This window comes from Pantherophis guttatus, chromosome 4 (genome assembly GCF_059756535.1).
Source record: "Pantherophis guttatus breed Tessera chromosome 4, ASM5975653v1, whole genome shotgun sequence".
Taxonomy (NCBI): Eukaryota; Metazoa; Chordata; class Lepidosauria; order Squamata; family Colubridae; genus Pantherophis; species Pantherophis guttatus.
The window spans coordinates 51,325,441-51,344,786 of NC_142066.1; the positions used below are offsets into that span (position 1 = coordinate 51,325,441).

The 19,346-nt window shown below is 38.3% G+C and overlaps 1 protein-coding gene across 2 annotated transcripts in view; it reads left to right on the forward strand.

Moving 5' to 3' along the window:
• LOC117665040 (uncharacterized) overlaps nt 1-14,043 on the forward strand; it is a 29,328-nt gene extending 15,285 nt beyond the window's left edge. Inside the window, exons 12-22 of one of the 2 annotated variants that reach the window (XM_034416565.1) lie at nt 311-340; nt 674-745; nt 2,743-2,784; nt 3,962-3,989; nt 4,884-4,933; nt 5,663-5,797; nt 6,116-6,178; nt 8,642-8,707; nt 9,510-9,704; nt 11,785-11,906; nt 12,610-14,043. In XM_034416565.1, the coding sequence (XP_034272456.1) occupies nt 311-340; nt 674-745; nt 2,743-2,784; nt 3,962-3,989; nt 4,884-4,933; nt 5,663-5,797; nt 6,116-6,178; nt 8,642-8,707; nt 9,510-9,704; nt 11,785-11,906; nt 12,610-12,814 (1,008 nt within the window). In that variant the 3' untranslated portion in view covers nt 12,815-14,043. The remainder of the gene's footprint in view (nt 1-310; nt 341-673; nt 746-2,742; nt 2,785-3,961; nt 3,990-4,883; nt 4,934-5,662; nt 5,798-6,115; nt 6,179-8,641; nt 8,708-9,509; nt 9,705-11,784; nt 11,907-12,609) is intronic. The other variant, XM_034416566.1, reaches the window with a different exon arrangement.
• Nucleotides 14,044-19,346: the final 5,303 nt, after the last annotated feature.

Genomic DNA, 19,346 nt, shown 5'->3' on the forward strand with positions numbered 1-19,346 from the left:
CAACTATTATAAATACCAACCAATTGCCAAGTGTCCAAATTTTGATCATGTGACCATGGAGACGCCACAATGGTTGTAGGTGTGAAAGTGGAGATAAGTCACTTTTTTCAGTGCTGCTGTAACTTTGAATGGTCACAAACTGAAAGTTGTAGGTTGAGGACTACCTATATATATATTTGTAAATTAGGATATCTTCCATCAATATTAAAATATTTTAAGGAATAGTTTAAGTGAATATAGTGTAGACTGATGCAATATGTCAGTGTCGGTGATTAGTCAATTTACTTCCTTTTCTCTCTCTCTCTTCCAGAAATTGAAAGAAGGTGTAGAGGCTAACCACGTACGTCACATCCAATTTACCATTACTTGCAAAGTTCCTAGTTTTGTTTCAGTTTGATCCCATAAAAAATATGTGTTGTTTTTTTGAACTTTGGGATATCTTAAATCCCATCCTAACTTTTTCCTCAAAGAAAATTCCATGTCTGAATGAGCCATGCATGCTCTCCTATTGTATATGCAGAACGCTTCTACAATTTACATTGTGATAGAACATTGGTGTCTATGGATCTGCCACATAAAATTCATTCACCCACAGGAATTACTTGCAGGAAATTATCGATCTCTGCAAAACTTAATTTCCAAATAGGCAAAGTAATAGTGTTATCTCTTCCAGGGACCTCCAGGCCCTGCAGGAAAGCCTGGCCCTCCAGGTCCTCCTGGACCACCCGGTGTACTTTATATAAATGTAAGTTAACTCTCCTATTTAATTCTGCCAACACTCCATTATTCTGTCTTTTCCTTTTTGATGGATTTTCTCTGGAATAGAATGATGGTATGTTGCAGGACTAGACTGCAAACACAGGATTCCTAACAGCTTGTAAAATTCTGTGAATGAAGAAGGATCCTCACTCCACCCTCACCCCTTTGTGATTTATAGAATCTTTTAGTGTCATAGAATCTCAGATACTAATGAGGCAATAAAAGATTGTCCCATCGCTACTAATTTGTGCTACTAACTCATAATAGTTAGATGACTGTAGAAAATGTTGTAACTCAATATGGCAGTGTGCCTGAATTTTACAATGTGTGGACTTCAGCTACCTGAATTTCCCAGCCAGCATGCTGGAGAATTGAAGTCCACATATCTTAAAGTTTTGAGGTTGAGAAACACACTATTATGGGGACAGGGATGGGTTCTAAAATTTTTTGCTACTGGTTCTGTGGGCATGGCTTATTTTGTGGGCGTGGCTTGGTGAGGGGGTAATGTGACTGGGTGGGCATGGCCAACTTTTTTTTTTTTACTTTAAAAGCATTTTTTTTACTTTTAAAAGCATTTAAGTGGTTGTAGAGAAAAAATGCTTTTAGAAGCCTCTGATGATCAGGCAACTCAGCTGGGATCACCAGAGGCTTTTAAAGGCATCTTTTTCCCTACAATCTCTTTGGCCGAAGAGGTTGCAGAAAAAAATACTTTTAGAAGCCTCTGACGATCAGGCAACTCAGCTGGAATCGCCAGAGGCTTTTAAAGGCATTTTTTTCCTACAACCTCTTCGGCTGAAGGGGTTGCAGAAAAAAATGCTTTTAGAAGCCTCTGACAATCCCAGCTGAATTGCGCGCTCATCAGAGGCTTTTTTTTTTTTTACTTTTAAAAGCATTTTTTGGCCCAAGAGGTTGTAGAAAAAATGCTTTTAAAAGTTAAACAAAAAGCCTGTGATGAGGTGGGTGGGATAAGTGAGCGGCGACCAGGCCAGGGACAGGTTTGGGGGCATGGCCAGCCAATGTTATTACCGGTTCTCCAAACTACTACAAATTTTTACTACCGGTTCTTGCGAACCGGTGCGAACCAGGAGCAACCCACCACTGTATGGGGATCTTTCCTACTTTCTCAAACCAGAACAAATACACATCAATGTTTTAACATGTGAGCCCACTCATCGTATGCCGTAATTAGTATTATGGGTAGAGAGGAAGTCAAGCATTTTACGGAAAGGAATCGGTGGAATGACTTACCTCCAAAAGTTGTGGGTGCTGCAACATTGGAGGTTTTAAAGAAGAGATTTGACAACTATTTGTTTGAAATGGTATAGGGTTTCCTGCTTGAGCAGAGGGTTGGGCTAGAAGACCTCCAAAGTCCCTTCCAACTCTATTATTTTGAAAACTAGAAATTCAGTTTTTTAGATATTTTGCATAATGCGCATAATTCTTACTATTGGTTGCTGTTAAGGAACACTAGCCTGTTTTGAAACTGAAGATAATTATGGCACATAAGCAGTGAATAAGGAAGAAATACCCCTTCCTTGACTGCTCTTAGCTTGTTTATGTCTGTTTTCATTCACTATGGAATCCCTATTTATTATCCAGTTCAGGGATCAAGTGGTACCATTCATAGGAGGAGACTAATCCCATGAAGGATGAATAATAGGAGTAGCCAAAAGCTTTTTTGCCTTTGAGGAATTGAACCCCCATCTGATGGCATTGATCTTTATGAGTAGAATGAAATAACAGATTATCATTCCCCTTAAGTATTAGATAATATTTAAAAGGCAAAAGAAATTTGTTGCTCAGACCATATCAGAATGGCTAAAATCATACTAGCCCAAAGCCAAAATTGAAATGAAGTAGGAAGTTAATTAATACTTCAGGAAATGGGAATGTCTTTCTTGTTCAGAGAAAGAAATTGGGTGGGTGGAGGGGAGGGCGAAAACATCTTCCTCTTTATCTATATGCTTTATAATATCCTTCCAGAGAGTGTACCCAGTCCGACCCAGGCCACATTGCAAGCAGCCGGTGAGTTGACTAAGTCATAAGATTGCCCCTTCATAGTCGCATCATGCAAAGACAGTTCCCCATTACATTGTTTATTGAAGAAGTCCTAAGCTATTTGAGAGGCAACCAATAAGAAGGTGCTCTGCATAGAACTCTCAAGCAAAAGCAGTTGATCTGGAGGTGACAGTTTTGACAGGGCATTGAGATGCTTCTAGATGGATGACTTGTCCTATCTGTCCAAAAGATAGTGAGCGGTTCTTCCAGGTACCTCTCCTTAAAGGGTTTTCTGTGGCTACACAAAGTGATATGGTCTGTACTCCCATTCCAATCCCTTGGATAATTCCATGCATAGTATAAATCTTAATTTGAAGTTATCCTAAAGTCATGTCAGCTGATGATCCTTTTCTGCCAAGTCTATGTTTCACCAATTTGAGCAAGGAGCTACTTGAGAGGATAGGGAACAGTTTAGCATAAAACAAAATACAGCAAGAAAAATTAGGCCTTCCTATTGCTGTGCCAAACTAGTTGGCTGCCCAACAATCCTGCTGTCAGAACTCTCATACCATTTCTCAGTTGATTTTTTACAATACTTGCAGTACCTGGAATTATGATTGGCATGGTATCCTTGCTGTCTCAGGATTCCTTTGAGGTAGAAGAGGCATTTATATAAAAGATATCTTTAAACTCCATTTTGCAAGTGAAACAAAGTTACAACAGCCAAAAAAAAAATAAGGAAGGCTGGATCTTTGTAAATATTAATTCTGTTGATCCTAAATTCCAAGGATTCCTACCTGCATACAAGGGACAAAATGAGGTTAAATAACCTCTTTCTCAATGAGAAAAAGCAGACTAAAAAACAAATTCATCAATAGTTCCAACCCTGCACTGAAAACCAAAAAAGTATTGTTACACACGTGTCTGTGTGCATGTGTGCATGCGCATATGTCTGTGTGTGTATCTTGACTAATATCTTCAGTTTTTCATTACTGAAAGTATATCTCACCTTTCTGCTTATTATAGTAGTCTAGGCAACTTACGATAAAAATATAAACAAATTAATATATTAAAATTAACATATAAAATCAGTATAATAATTTGGTATAATAATTTAAAAGTTTGGTGAAAGAAAAAGATATCTTTCAAAATTAGGAGCATTTCCCCATGACGTGGCATCTGTCTCTTTTCTTATTCCTTTCAGGTGAACCAGGATCCATGTCTTGATTCAGGTATTATCTTATTCCTCTTTGTAGTTGGAACAAAAATATATGCATTTTTTTTAATTGTGCAAACACTTTGCATGAATTCCTTAGTTTTTCCTAATCTGTGGCCAACCTATCAATCCTGCAATCTTTAGGACTGATCAATTTGATGTTTTCTCTGGCTATGCAGCCTACCATAGCTATGGTTCCTAACTGAATTATCAAGTTTATAAGTAGTCCTTGACTTACTTATTTAGCAACCATTTAATTTATTATTATGGCATTGAAAAAAGTGACTTACAAACAGTCCTCACATTTATGAACATCTCAGTATCCCCTCAGCCACGTGATTGTAATTCAGGTGGTTGTCAATTGTCATACACTTGCAATGTTCACAGTATCCTACAGTCACATGATCACCATGTACAACCTTCCCAATTGGCTTCTGACAAGCAAAGTCAATGGGGAAGCCAGAAGGTCACAAGTCGCAATCATGTGATGTCTCATTTAATGACTATAGTAATTTCCTTAATTAGAATAGCAAATAGGCCATGAAATCAGGTGCAGTCACGCGATGCTTCACTTAACAACTGCACTGCTTAGTGATGGTTACTCCAGTCCCTACTGAGGTCACAAGTTGAGGACTACCTGTACAACAGAAAAATAGAAGAACATAAGTGCAAAGCAGGGCTGATGTGGCTTTGGCAGGATGTTAAAGGGAAATGTTGCTATCCTTCATTTGTGGGAAAACCTGAGGTACTTCCTGCCCTTGCAGAATCCTCTTCTGTTCTACCTTGGCATAAATTTAGTGTTTGGCATCTGCAGGATAAGAAAGAAGCAAATTCCTAGTTCATATAGAGGAAAATATGTATATTCTGAGAAGGGAGGGTATATTCATTCAAACTTGCTTTTCTTATACAGATACTGAACTTATGAAGGATTCTCCTGACAATAGCCAGAATGGATATAAGGTGCGTTATTAGTACAGGTTTCTCCATTTTGATTTCTCCCCCAAAGTCGGCAGAGATGGGCATAGATGGGCAAATATTTACAGATTACAGATGTATATATTTTTTAATCTGGCTTCTGGAAGCTACACTGAAGTTTGGCTATGATACATAGATGGGGAAGCAGTCACAAGTATTTATTATTCATTTATTTTTCTCTTCTTGTTTTTGTTTAATAAGATGCTGGAGGAAGGCTACAGAAAATAGGTGGCTTAAGGCACACATTTTGCTTTTTTAATTGTAAAAGTAAATTAGTACTTTTCAAATAGTCTTTGTATTATGCATTTAAGACAAAGAGATTCAGAAACACTTTCTGAACTGATATAGACCCATCAGAGTTAACGGATCATGCCATATAATTTTTTCAGTCTGTTCTTTTAAAAGATGGTGTTAACTACCTATATATGTACTATGTTTTGTTAGGGGTGCTTATATTGTTTTCATTACAAAATAATGATTTTCTATAAAAGAAATCTATAGTTGTCCAGGGTGATAGCTGTAACAATGTTTGCAAATCAGACAAATTGTAAATCAGATCAATTGTAAATTTTAGGAATTACCAAGCATCAAAACTGACCAGCTAATCCAAAAATGTTTACAAATCTTTCCCACTACAGGCTAAATATGATCCAGTGATATTTTTTATTAAAAGAGATGTGATACAGTATATGATATTTTCTGCTTTCCTTTCAGCATGCCACCTGGACCTTCAGTTCAAAAGAGCTCATGTTGAAATCCGCTTCCTCCATTCCTGAAGGCAGTTTGGTCTACATCATTAAAGAGGCTGAAGCTTTCTTCAAGACCCACAAAGGATGGAAAAAAATTGTGGTAGGAGCCATTGTAATAATCCCTTTAATTAGAGTAGAATTTGATAGTGTTTTAAAAGATTATTGAATTTGCTTTTTTTTTCTATTCAGATATCTGGTTAGAATTGTTGATTTCAGAAAGCTGGACTAGACAGACTAATATAGCTGACTTTTTATGTTTCATAATATAAATTTCATTTTTTTTTCAAGGCAGATTAACTACTGAATTTATCAGGCATTGGATTTTCATGAAGGATCTTGGCTTGCTTATTTGAACTGTGTAGCAACACTGCTAAATTTTATACGTCTTTTCCTGTACTGTATGTGTTTCCTTGACTAGATGGAGGATTCCACGCTTCTATTTGCAGCTGATGACCCTTTGGTGTCTACGGAAGATAACCAGGTGAGAAATTTTTCCAGCATTTTATGCCGTGTCAGTGCTTGTACAATAGTATTGTTAAATCAGTACTGTATTTAAGGAGTTTGCTTTGGTACAATGATGGCAAAAAATGGCTTTCAATCTCTGCACAGGGCCATTTAGATGACATCTTTGAGAAGAAAATTTGATAATGGTAAAGGGATGTATGCAAATATTTACTGTGTGATTTTTGTACTTAGTTTATCTTAAAACAGGACTTTGTAAGTTGTTCTGAGGAAACTTTACCTTGGGCGATATTATACAATATTTTTCAATAAAAATAATAATAAATTATAAGATTATGTGATACAACTCTGTAAATTGGGGCATGTATTCTGATTTATTGAAGGATCACATACATTAATAAAATCCTTTGGGATAGCTATTCAGCTCTCCTTAAGATCCAGTAATGACTGAGCTGCTGCCACCTCCATATTATCCTCTAGTATCCTCTAGATACTCTTATTCTCAGAGCAAGCAGAGGTGGATTTCAGCAGGTTCTGACCAGGTCTGGAGACCAGGTAGCCGGGGTGGGTTCTGAAATATTTTTTACTACCGGTTCTGTGGGCGTGGCTTATTTTGTGGGCGTGGCTTGGTGGGGACTGGGTGGGCATGGCCAACTTTTTTTTTTTAATTTTTAAAAGCATTTTTTCTACAACCTTAAGAGGTTGCAGAAAAAAATGCTTTGAAAAGCCTCTGATGATCAGGCAACTCAGCTGAGATCATCAGAGGCTTTTCAAAGCATTTTTTTTACCACGTCTTCAGCCAAAGAGTTGCAGAAAACAAAGCTTTGAAAAGCCTCTGCCGATCAGGCAACTCACCTGAGATCGTCAGAGGCTTTTCAAAGCATTTTTTTACCATCTCTTTGGCTAAAGATGTTGTAGAAAAAATGCTTTGAAAAGCCTCTGACAATCCCAGCTGAGCCGCGGGATCATCAGAGGCTTTTTTTAAAACTTTTAAAAGCATTTTTTCGGCCGAAGAGGTTGTAGAAAAAATGCTTTTAAAAGTTTTTTTAAAAAAGCCTCTGATGAGGTGGACGGGATAAGTGAGCGGTGACCGGGCCGGGGACCAGTTTGGGGGCATGGCCAGCCAATGTTATTATCGGTTCTCGGAACTACTACAAATTTTTACTACCGGTTCTTCCGAACTGGTGCGAACCGGGAGCAATCCACCACTGTCGATAGCGAAAATTTTGAGTAGTTCAGAGAACCAGTAAATACCACCTGACTGGCCCTACCCCCATCTATTATCTGCCTCCTGAGTCCCAGCTGACTGAGAGGAAATGGGGATTTTGCAGTAACCTTCTCCTGGATTGGGGAGGGAATGGAGATTTTATAGTATCCTTCCCCTGCCATGCCCATCAAGCCATGCCCACCAAGCCAAGCCAAGCCAAGCCACACCCAGCAAACCAAACTCACAAACTGGTAGTAAAAATTTTTGAAACCCACCACTGCACCCAAGTCATACACAATGACTCCAGGCAGCATACAACATTAAAAATAAAAATAAAAAATTCACAATTTTGAATTATGGATTTGAAAATCCACACAACCCCAGCCCTCATCCAGAATCAAATAAGCCACTTTATTGGCTCTGAATGAGGTCCTCAGGTACACTCACAAAAAAAACCCCTAAGAAATATGTTTTCAAAATATATTGTATGTGTCATATTTGCATAATTAATTTGTGATGGTAACATTTCATGAAGAGTTAAAAAACAATGCTGAATATTCTAATTCCTTGGATTGAAAAATTGAAGAACAAAAAAAAATATCAGTGAATATCCTCTTGTTTCCTTACTTGATAGCTGCACACATTGAAGGTATCTACAAACTGTATTTCATTTCCTGTTTATAATACAGTAAATCTGACCGAAATTGTTACCAGTTTCTAATACTAACTCCTGCAATAGTCTTTTTAATATAAAGGCTCAGTAAGGTTTCCCAGTACAACCTACAATTTGTTTTCATATTGTATGGCATGCCAAAGAAATGCTGCAAATAATAGACAGCCACTAAAAGCATGTGTGCTGTTAAAATTAGTGTGATTTTCTATTTAAAGTGAGAAGGTATAAATTAAAGCAGAATGATCCAGTGACAGAAGGACTTTCTACTATCAATCTGGTGCTGGGATCATTATTCTTGCTGTCCCAGCATTTTCTTTCCCAAACAGAAAATAAATCAATTATTTTGATTCTGATTGTCATCCATGTGATAGTGATTATCCATGGCAGTGATACTAAAATGAGACAGACTAAGCAAAATGATCTTTTAGCTTCTGCTTCTTCTTGCCACTGCTTTGTCTGACAACTGCAGTGAATAGTGAAAGAATTAAGGGCTGCTTGATTGGGTGGGTTTGGGATTCGCATCTTATTATAAAGAATTGATCAAAAGGTCTATAAATCTTCCATATACAGAATAATATAGTAATCCTTCTTTCTGGTTCCAGCTTGATGAAAGAAACATAATAATTCTGACAATTGCACCAACAAGCATCCCCCAGAGGATTCCTTCAGTAAGTTCAACAAGACAAATCATTGGCACAATACTTTTTTTAAAAAAAAAAATCCTCATATACCTTCCGGGACAAACAATCTAACTGGTTTTAGTTATAGACAACCAAGAACTTCCAAAAACAAGCAATCATCGCCCATTCAGAAAAGCAGAAACTGCTTTAAAATGTTTTCCTCAACTCAGTGCCCTTTAGAAGTATTAAGAATAGACCCCCACCCCCCACATTTCTAGTTAGCAGGTTAACTACAAAATTTTAGAAATTGCAGTATATATTGGGAGGCTTTCGTTTTGGATAAAGTTTATGTAGCCTAATTGCCTTTGTTGTCCATCCTATGAGGCTGGGATCAATAAAGTCAAGGGAGTTAAAAGTTTATTGCAATATCTGATTGGCAGTTCATGAAATTATCTAAATGAATAATGGGTAAATTAATATATTTGTATACCCTTTATATTTATCTTTAGAGCTATAGTCTTGGGTTGATGTTGTTTTTAAGAAAGCAAGTCATGTAACAGCACAGAAAATATAAATCTACCATATATGGATTTCATTTAACTGTCATGATTTCCCAAGAATACTTGGGAACAAGAGATTTGATGTGTGGGATAATTTGTGAATGTTTAATTATCATCCCCCTGGGTACTTATTTGGTTATATGATTGAACTTGGCTTCAATGCTAAAATGCAAACAGGTCTTTTGAGATAAGGAATAAAACCTGATGGGCATCAACTAATCCATTCTATTGAATTAGATTCTACTTCAATGACATGTGTGATACTTATCTGGATTTCTTTCACTTTCCAGCTCCGCCTAGTAGCACTAAATTTCCCTTTGACTGGTAACATGAGAGGGATTAGTGGAGTGGACCTACAGTGCCATCATCAGGCCCAAGAGGCAAATCTGCAAGGAACTTTCCGAGCCTTCCTGTCATCAGATACCCAAAGCCTTAGCTCAGTTGTGAAGAGAACAGACAGGAATTTGCCACTTGTTAACCTTAAGGTTAGTAACAGATTCTTATTGGCTCCTTCTTGGATAGGACTATGGCAGATCAAGATTGGTTTACGTTGCCCAACTAAATCCAATGCCTGGTTTCCAAATGGAAGTTGTGGAGAATTTAATTCTGTTTGTACAGGAAATGACAAAAATAGCTGTTGTAAAGTTCCTTAACTATCTAAACAAAACTTTGAAATAAAGTTTTATTTAATCTAATCTAATCTTTGAAATAAAGTATCTCTCTCATATTAATATGTATTCCTCTAATCCCTGAATTGGCAGAAAAGTATTATTATTCTTAGCAGTAGACATTTTTAATATATTTAGTCAAATCAAGACAGTGAACATATTTATTTGTTTGTTTGTTTATAAAATTTATAGGGCACCCAACTTACCTCAAAGTAACTCTGTGCTGCTTACGATCATAAGTAATAAAACTATATAAATTAAAAACATAAATACAAAATACAAAACACTACGCCCCAATTAAACATACTTAACATATCCTTAATACTCTTATCTCCTTTTTCTCTATAACAACCTTGTCAGATGTGTTGAGCTGAGAGATATTAACTAGTCCAAACTCATCCTGCTAGCTTTCGTGCCTAAGGCAATGCAGAACTCACAGGTTCCTGATACATGGTAGATATCCACCCTCTCAACTGACCCAGACAGACGGCTGGGCAGGGTAATGCCCTCCATAATCAAAGTGGAATGGCAGAAAGCAAGGCAGATCCCAGTTCCTGATTCCATCATGGTGTCGGTGTTGGGCTTTTGGGCTCAGCATTATCAAAAATTCAGAAAATTCTAAACTTGACTCTCTTGCCATGTCTCTCTCTCTCACACACACACAGAGCGAGAGAGAGATGAAAGAAAAGCAATTCTTTACATATTCATTTCTTTTTTAAAAATTCAGTCCAATCGTGTGTCATCCCCATGATCTGCTGTGTGCCATTTATCTTCAGGTGCTATTCTCTTTCTCTTGACAGGCCGCTGCAGCCTATCTGAAGCTGCTCTGGGTCACACAATGTCTTTGTTCTTCAAATTGCTCCAGAGAATGCTCTTCCAGGCTTCTGCAGCCTCTGCAAACTGCAAAATCACTTCCTATTCTTGCCAGATTTTCAGACGCTCTGGAGTTGGCACAAGAGCACAGCCCCCCAAAATCACATGAGAATGGGACATGCTTTCAAAAATAATTAATGTCAGATGTTGATGAATATTGGCATGTTACCCAAAACTTTGTGGAGTGTCACCTTTGATACACCTGTCATAGGTTCACCGTCACTGCTCTATCATCGGCAAGGTGTCACCAAGCATTTCAGTAGCAAGACTTGTACACTATTGGGAAAAGAGGAGCACAGTACCTATCAGCTGTTTTGGATGGTGTTTCAAAACAGCAGAGAGGATTTTTTTCTTATCTTCTCTCCTGCCTCATAGTTCAATATCTCTCCATCTCACTGCCTGCTAGATCAGTTCATTTTCAAATAAGATTTCCACTTTTTCAAAAAGCAGTAAATCCATACTTGAAAATAGCTGCCTAGCAGCTGATGGGGAGGGTTTGTGTGTGAAGCAGGAAGGAGCTGTCTTGCTGTGTTGTGCGGCCTCATGTCACAAAGTCTGCCCCTCATTACCTAAGACGTTGCCTCTTTCAGAGCCAGGTGAGAAACCAAACCCCAACTTTAGAGAATTGGAAAATACTGGGAGAGAAACTGGTTTTAAAAATGTTGCCTCTCTTAACCAGACCAGAATGTTTCCAGAGGGGAATGCTCAGAGATGTAGGGATAGGCATGCCCACTTGTTTAAACTAGCCAGTAAAAGTGGGACAACTCCCTTCATTAAGGATCACCTGGCCATGCCCCCAACAGAAGTTTTGCTTAAATTTCTACTAATTGGAACACAACAAAAATAGAAGACTTGGGTTAGAATTAGAAAATACTCCTGTAATACAGAAATAATTCAGGATGTCTCAGTCATCAAATGACAGTCACATCATCAAAAATGGCAGGAAAAAAGATTTTGCTGCACCGCGTTTCTGCCCTAGTTAGGGGCAAGTGTAAAAAAGTTCTAAATCTTATTTTTGCTACAGGGTCAGCTATTGGCAACGAGCTGGAATTCCCTCTTCAGAAGGCATGGAATTTCTGATTTCAATACCAAGGAGTACCCCATCTATGCGTTCAATGGGCTGAATGTTATGACCGACCCTGCATGGTGAGTAAAATGTAGATAGAGCATCCATATGATAAATAATTTTGGAAAATTACAAACAGTGTCTTAAGAAAAGAATTCATTTTTTCTGAAGTGAAGAACAAGAGAAAAAAAATGCTTAGGGCAGTGTTTCTGAACCCCATCAGCTTTAAGGTGTGTGTACTTCAATTAGCAAGTCCCCAATACAAAGTAGAAAAAGCAGTACTAGAGAAATATCTGACAAGCCACAAGGGAAACTAAGTGTATGTTATATTTCCGGGGGGGGGAGGAGGGGGGGAGGCACAAGTATATGGTTAAGAAAAATGAATGTTTTCCTCAGGCAAGGGATGTTTTTCCATTGCTATTCTCTTTAACTTGGCAAATAGCTGTCTGACAAGGTCACCTTCCATTTTTATTGCCTTCTGTACATTGGCGAGTAACGCTAGCCTCTTTAGGAGTGTTGTAAGAATAACAATATGGCCTGTACTGAACACTGAAAGAAATTATGAGGTCCACATAGGTTTGGCAGCATGGTCACCATTTAATTCCTTCAATCACATGGAAGAAGAAGATTATTGAAACATATTTCTGAGCACACAGGCAAGGAGAGCAGAAATTATTTGCATGCCTAGGCTTTCCCGTCACAAGACACTGTCTGCTTAAGCATTGTGAAACACTGACTTCATCTTTCCTTTTTTTGTACAATTCCTGTTGTTTGAATTTTCAGGATCAACAAAGCTGTCTGGCATGGCTTGGTGCTTCAGATAAACCACTCCAAAATTCAAGACTGTGAAAACTGGAGAAAAGCATCCAAATATTTAACAGGACAGGCCTCTATTCCGCTGAAGGACATATTCCTCCTGGAGACCAGCTGGAGATGCTCAGATCGCCTGATAGTTTTGTGCGTGGAAAATTCTTTTGGTAGCACCTAGAAGGAACATATTATTAGTCTGGCAGGGAACAAAAAGAAGGCCTTAGTTACCATCGTGGTTGGAACAGTTTGAATGAAAGAGGCCCATGCATTAAGGTATTAGGATGCAAAGCACATGTTGGGAAATGAAGTGTGCAAAGAACCAAGGCCACTCATTATCTTACTGCAAGCTGCCAGAACTTCTTGTCTTTTGGTCTCAGTGTATAGATAGAGACCATTTAAAAATATTATATTTGCATATACATATAATTCATATATATTTCTTGGTCAAAATATGGCATTCATTAGTCACACTCATGTTCAAGAAATATTAAGTGCCTTTATTTCTATAAAATTCTTGAAAAGGGAATTCTGTAATATCTGACAAAGAGAGATCTGCAAGTTACTAGGTTACTAGCACATCTACAGTCTTTAATATCATGGAGCTGTTACTTCAAAAACTAATGAGATAAATAGTCTAAATATTCAGTTCCCCAAAAACATAGCATGCACTGAAAGCTGTGTTTCTCAATCTCATCAACTTTAACGGATTTCAACTCCCAGAATTCCGCAACTAGCATACTGGCTATGAAATTTCGGACATGGAAATCTACATATCTTAAGGTTGCTGAAGTTGAGCACCACCAACCTAAAATATTCTTGGTCAAATTAACATATCTGGAAAAGAGCCAAAGAAAGAGGTTTTGTGATCATTTCCTCAGAGTATTATTTAGTTTTTAACCACAATAAAGTTTGAGCTACTCTTATATGTAGATCCCCAAAACATACATTAATGTCATGGAAAATTGGTGTCCATGATATTATTGCCTCAAATTTTAGGTTCATTATTAACATTGAAAGTTGTTATTAGCACTTTTGACATGGCAGTCTTTTTTCACTTCTCTTCTGAGTCAAGGCCATTTGTTTGCTATGTGTGAGAATTTACTTTTTCAACAACTACACATTAGAAACATATTCTGAAAGTCCCTGAATACACATGGAAGTTTTAGGAAAGAAACACACTGGGAAAAGAGTAATGTAAACTGGGAAAAGTTTACTTACTGGAAAAAAGAGTAATGTGAACCATAACTTTGCCACTTGTGGAATGTTATCTAGAATCAATGTTTTCTACTGTTCACATGTAACCAATATTTTTATTGCTTTCTGATATATCACATATACTAAATGTATGTGTCATTTGTTTCTCTACTGTATTGACTCCTCTTAATAAATTCTTTTACTTTGCATAAATTACTTGGTGATTTTTATTTTCAGTTGGACAAAGAAGCCTCGTTGCAAGAGTAAAAATGTCTCAAATTCAGGGACCAAGTTCTTCCAGCTCCACGCCAAACTGTGTGTCTGAGGCAACTGTATAGTATTTAATGGGGAGGTGGCTCAGTGGCTAAGACACTGAGCTTGTTGATCAGAAAGGTCGGCAAGGTTGATCAGAAAGGTTGGTGGTTCAAAACCCTAGTATAGGTCTTCTGGGTAAGCAGGGGTTGGACTAGATGATCTCCAAGGTCCCTTCCAACTCTGTTACTGTTACTATTTTCCATGCTCCCTCTCATTTCTTAGAAGGATAAACAGGGCCGGATTTAGATGAAAAGAGGCCCTAGGCTATTCCACTTATGAGGCCCTTTCACCTATAGTGAAAGTGTAATTTTAATTTTGCTAACAATTTGAATGTAGGCCCCTCTTGATCTTGAGGCCCTAGGCTGAAGCCTAGTTAGCCTATAGGAAAATCCGGCCCTGAGGATAAAGCATACTTTACCCTATACCTAAAGAAGTTATTTTAATAGGCAAGCAGAAAAATTCTTGCCAAGAAAATGTTACACTTTACAGAAACTTTCAGGATTTCCACTTGTCATTGACTCATAGTGGATGACGAAAAAAAATGGGGGTAAGGGGTGGGACTTGCAAGAAGAGCAAAGGTTTAAGAACCCTTTCCCCAACTTATTGTTCACTTCAACCTGAAGTTACCATCTCAAACAAACTTATTTTCATTATAATCACCAAATTCTGGATAGGTAAACCTGTACCTATTGGTATACAGTATTTCTTTTCATAGTCTAAACCATTTTCTCTCTGTGGAATCAGGCCTAAGTATCATAGCATTATCCAAGAGATGCAAATTATGATTCACAATAATGTTACCTGAAACTGCAATAACTGTTTGTCAGAACCACATTATAGCTTTGGATTCAAATTGTTGTTTACTAGGTACTAGAAAAGATCTGGAAGCCTCTCCTCCCAAGACAATCTTGAAGTCTTTTTTAGCATTACCGGAGATGCTACATTTGCCTGTGCTTCCAGAAATTTTACTATATGTGCTAAATTATGCAAAAAATCAAAATAAATTTTGAATCTTCCTATTATATAGGAAAAGTGCTATTTATATATTACTTAATGTGCTTCACAGTCATTTCTCTCAAATAAATTGCAATTACATTATCCATTTTGTTCTTTAAAATTCCCATTTGTCTAATGTCCTTATACACTGATAGCTGTTATTTGGCTTTTAAATCTGCTCTCAGTTTCCTAATATCTTATGAATCTATCAATTACAAGTCTGCAAAATAAAAGCCTTTAAACTATGTTTATAGATTTTTCTTGATTTATTAAAGGATTTAATTTTAAAAAGATTTAAAACAATATTTTTATTAAAGAAAAGTGCCTATTTAGTAGAATTTAGCAATAGCAATAGCAGTTATACTTATATACCACTTTATAGTGCTTGACAGACGTCTCTAAGATGTTTAGAGTCATATTGCCCCCAACAATTTGGGTCCACATTTTACTGACCTCGGAAGGATGGAAGGCCGAGTCAACCTTGAGCCTGGTGAGATTTGAACTGCTAAATTGCAGGCAGCCGGCAGGCAGCAGAAGTAGCTTGCAGTACTGCACTCTAACTACTGTGCCACCACGGCTCATTTAAATCATGTTTTGATATGTGTCCATACTAATTACTTGCCATTATAAAGCAATTTTTTACTATGTATTTTTTTAAAAAAACTATATTTTTTATTTTATGTTTTTAGATCTAAATTTGTGAACAGAGATCTTCTATTATTATCAAAGTTATTTTGTAGTAGTTATTAATTATTGCTATAGTTATTCTGAAAGCCTTCAAGAGTTGTAAGCCTTCAACTTACAACAGTTTGTTTAGTTACCATTTGAAGATACAATAGCACTGAAAAAGGTGACTTATGACCGTTTTTCACAGTTACAACCAGTGGTGGTATTCAGCCGGTTCTATCTGGTTTGGGCAAACCAGTAGCGGCAGCTGTGGATGGCTCCGCCCACCCATCTTGATGTAATCACGTCCCATTTATCCACATTTTTGATGCTCTGTATATGCGTGAAAGGCTCTGTGCATGCACGGAGGTGGCGCGTGCGAGCAAGTGAGCGCACGCACGCATGCGTTCACATTTGCGAACCTATAGCAAAGGTAAGTGAATACCACCCCTGGTTATGACCTTTGTAGCAATCCCATGATCATGTGATCAAAACTGAGATGCTTGGCAACTGGCATGTATTTGTGACAGTTGCAGTATCCTGGGGTCATGGGAGAGTCAGATTGCATACTGATTATTTAATCAGGATTTTGGGGGGGGATTAGTTTTCATGCCAAATATTTATTATTAAATACAAGTAGTCCTCAAGTTATGGCTCCAGTGGAGCCTGCCCATTATGGCTGTAAGTCATGGCAGTCATAAATTGGGTCACCCATATGACCCACCCAATTTTACTATATTTTTTTCAGTAGTCATTAAACAAGCCCATTGTGTGCTATGGGCCATTGTTGCTGAAAATCAAAAGTAAATGCTAGGTTTTGTCAAAACACCATAAAATGTGATCATGTGACTAAGGAATTCTGCAAATGGTCATAAATGCAGGCCAGTTGTCAAGTATTTCACATACAGTCATGTGATGGAAAGATCCACTGGAATTATGGAACCTGGTTATAAGTAACCCTGGGGAGGTCTATTTTAACTTTGAATAGTCGATAAGTGATTGGTTTACTGGTTGGTTGGTTAGTGGTTAGTGATTGGTTGAGGATTACTGGTAAACAAATAATGTTATGGTGAGGGTTGGTCAAAACATGGTACAATAAAAATTATCCTTTTGACATAATTAAAAATGGAACTGATAAAGAGAATATTTGTAGCTCAGGGTGGAAATGAGGGGTCCTTGGTACTCTCTGAGCTTGCTTGTCTTCTTGCCCAAACTAGGTAACATCACCAGTGCTAGTAAGGACTGAGATTTGCTCTGTTTATATTCTAGTGGCTTGCCCTGTTGGTGGGAATGGTCTTGGAGGTTGTGCTGTCTACTGTTATCTTGTTTTGGACATAACAATCATAAAACTGCCTTATGAAATTTGGTACATTAGCCAGTTAGATCTAGTGGTTAACGCACCAGGCCAGAAGTGGGAGACTGTAAATTCAAGACATGCCTTAGCCATGAAAGCCAGCTGCATTACTTTGGGCCAATCATTCTCTCTCAGCCTAACCCTCCTCACAGGATGCTTTTTGGGAGGAAAATTGGAGGAAGAAAGTGTATTGGATATGTTTACTGGTTTGAATTATTTGTAAAAATAATAAAGATGGTATACCGATAAATAAATAAATAAATTCAGAATATTGCTCTTGGCCATTTCTAAGTCTATGTTAAATTCATGTTCTTCTATTATGAACATATGACGTGGGGAGTTTTAAGCAGATAGGAGCAAAGGCCGCTGAATATAGGACCTCATCACATGTTATTTTGTTTCAGTTTGGGAGCGATTGGAGTTTTCTTGGTTTCCGTTGTGTTTTCATATCTTTTTGTGCTTCAAATTGGTAAGAAACCATGCCACAGGTTTTGACAATCAGAGGAACTCCAAAGGCACAATTGGTTTGGAAAAAGTATGCAACTTTGGGGCTATAGTCAGTGGTGGGATCCTATCGGTTTAACAACCAGTTTGCTGAGCGTGACAAAATTACTGGAGCAGTGAAATGCTGTGGATATCATTTACTTGGACTACAGTAAGACATTTGATAAGGCAGACCACAACCTACTACTTGATAAGATAGAAAAATGTGGGTTAGACAGCATAACTACCACATGAATTTGTAACTAGCTGATCAGCCACACTCAACATGTAGTCCTTACACTTAGCATGGATGGGACTATGTAGTGGGGCACCCCAAGTACTCTTCAATATCTTCATCAATGATTTAGACAATGGGATAGAAGGATAACTTATCAAATTTACAGACAGCACCAAACTGGCAGGACTAGATAATACTCCAGAAGATAGGCTGAAGATACAGAAGGATCTTGATAGATTTGAACACTGAGCTCTATCTTAAAAAATGAAGTTTAGTGGTAAGAAAAGTTCTACACTTAGACAATAAAAACCAAAGGCACAGGTATGGAATAGGTACTACCTGGCTCAATAGTAGTAACTGCAAAAGGGATCTTGGAGTTCCAGTGGACAATCACTTAAATATAAACCAGGAGTGTGCTGCAGCTGTCAAAAATGCCAATGCAGTCCTAGGCTGAATTAACAAAGGGATAGAATCAAGATCACGTGAAGTGCTAATACACTTAAAAATGCCTTCATAAGACCACACTTGGAATATTGCATCTAGTTTTGGTCATCACAATATAAAAAAAAATGTTGAGAGTCTAGAAAGTTTCAAATTTCAAGTTTATTAGATTTCTATACCGCCCTTCTCCCAAAGGACTCAGAGCGGTGTACTGCCATATTAAAGCACATAGATTTATAAAATTTAAAACCAATTAAAATCGAGTATAAAAATTTGGCCCGCAAATTAAAACACACATACACCCAATTTAAAATTCGTACTAGGCCAGTCCGGCTTGCTGGAACAGAAGGGTCTTAAGGGCGCGGCGAAAAGTACGCAGGTCGGGGCTAAGACGAAGCTGTAGGGGCAGCTCATTCCAGAGAGCTGGTGCCCCCACAGAGAAGGCTTTCCCCCTGGGTGTCGCCAGTCGGCATTGTTTGGCCGACGGCACCCTGAGGAGTCCCTCTCTGTGGGAGCATATTGGCCGGTGGGAGGTTGTTGATGGCAGAAGCGGTCTCGTATATACCCCGGTCCTAAGCCATGGAGCACTTTAAAGGTGGTGACCAACACCTTGAATCGCAGCCGGAAGATCACCGGGAGCCAGTGCAGCTCGCGCAGGAGGGGTGTTACGTGTGTGCGCCAAGTCGCACCCATAACCACCCGCGTGGTCGCATTCTAGACCAGTTGAAGCATCCAAATGCTCTTCAAGGGGAGCCCCATGTAGAGAGCGTTGCAGTAGTCCAGACGTGACGTGACGAGGGCATGAGTGACCGTGCGCAGGGCATCCCAGTCCAGAAAGGGATGCAACTGGTGCATCAGGCGAACCTAATAGAAAGCTCCCCTGGCCACGGCCATCATGTCATCTTCCAAAGACAGCCGTGCATCCAGGAGAACACCCAAGTTGCGAGCCCTCTCTGAGGGGGGCAAGGTCTCGCCCCCAATATTCAGCGATGGAACCAGCAGACAATACCAGGATTCTGGAAG